We start from the raw sequence: 960 nt of genomic DNA on the forward strand, positions 1-960 counted from the left end.
GGTGGGATGAATTGGGATATTGGGGATTGACATATATACACTAATATGTATAAAATAGATAATAAGAACCTGCTGTATATATAAAAAAAAAGTCTGCATAAAAGGATGGCAATGAGGAGGAAGAAACAGAGGCCTGCCTCTTTAAGGACAGGAGCCTCTAGACTGGATTTAGGCCATAGTCAAGGCAACTCCTGCCCTCTAGTCTCTTCCTCAACAGACTTACTGGGCCCTTGTTCCAAGTCGAGCATTCTGTTGGGACCTGGGGTCCCCGGATGAATAAAATAAACAAGCAGTCCCTAGACAAGAAAGCCTAGACAAAACCCCAACCTATTTGCTATGTACTTTGGGCAACCCCTTCCGGCCTTCTGTAAGACAGGAATAACCACCCCTGCCTTGGAAAGCCATTGTTGGGGTCAAGTGAACTATCACATGTGAAATCACACGCGTGGCCTTACGCAAATTCCAGTCATTTCACATCTCCACGTCCTGCCTGGGTGGCCCCACGCACAGGGCTCACCCAGTCCTTTCACAAACATTTGGAGATGCAAAAATTTAGACACCCGTCACTGCTGTTGACCTGCTTCCGACCTGAGCGGGAAGCCCAGTTGGTCCACGATCACGAAACAGTGTGTTGCATGTTAAAGCCCAGTTGTGAGCGGAGTGTACGGGGCGAGCCGAGAGGACCACCCGAGGACGGAGGCCAGGCTAGTGCGAGGGGACCCGGGGGGGGGCCGTCCGGGGGTGGGCCGTCTTCTCAGAGATACCGACGCTGCGGTGGCTCTTCCCGGCCGAGGTGGGACGGCTCGGCACCGGGAGGAGACCCCCGTCCGTGGCTACCACAGGGCCCGCCCCGCCCGCCCCGCTGACCGCTGACCTTGAGCGAGGCCAGGTGGGCGATTTCGGGGCTGAGCTCCCGGAGGCAGTTGTCGGCGGCCGCCAGTTCGCTGAGCAGCGGCAGCG

The 960-nt window shown here is 55.9% G+C and overlaps 1 protein-coding gene across 1 annotated transcript in view; it reads right to left on the bottom strand.

Annotated features, from left to right (window-relative positions):
- LRRC47 (leucine rich repeat containing 47) overlaps positions 1 to 960 on the bottom strand; it is an 11,860-nt gene that overhangs the window by 10,362 nt on the left and 538 nt on the right. Inside the window, exon 2 of the mRNA XM_007448982.1 lies at positions 875 to 944. Coding sequence (XP_007449044.1) covers positions 875 to 944 — 70 coding nt within the window. The remainder of the gene's footprint in view (positions 1 to 874; positions 945 to 960) is intronic.

The sequence above is a fragment of the Lipotes vexillifer genome, unplaced genomic scaffold, assembly GCF_000442215.2.
Source record: "Lipotes vexillifer unplaced genomic scaffold, Lipotes_vexillifer_v1.1 scaffold835, whole genome shotgun sequence".
Classification (NCBI taxonomy): Eukaryota; Metazoa; Chordata; class Mammalia; order Artiodactyla; family Lipotidae; genus Lipotes; species Lipotes vexillifer.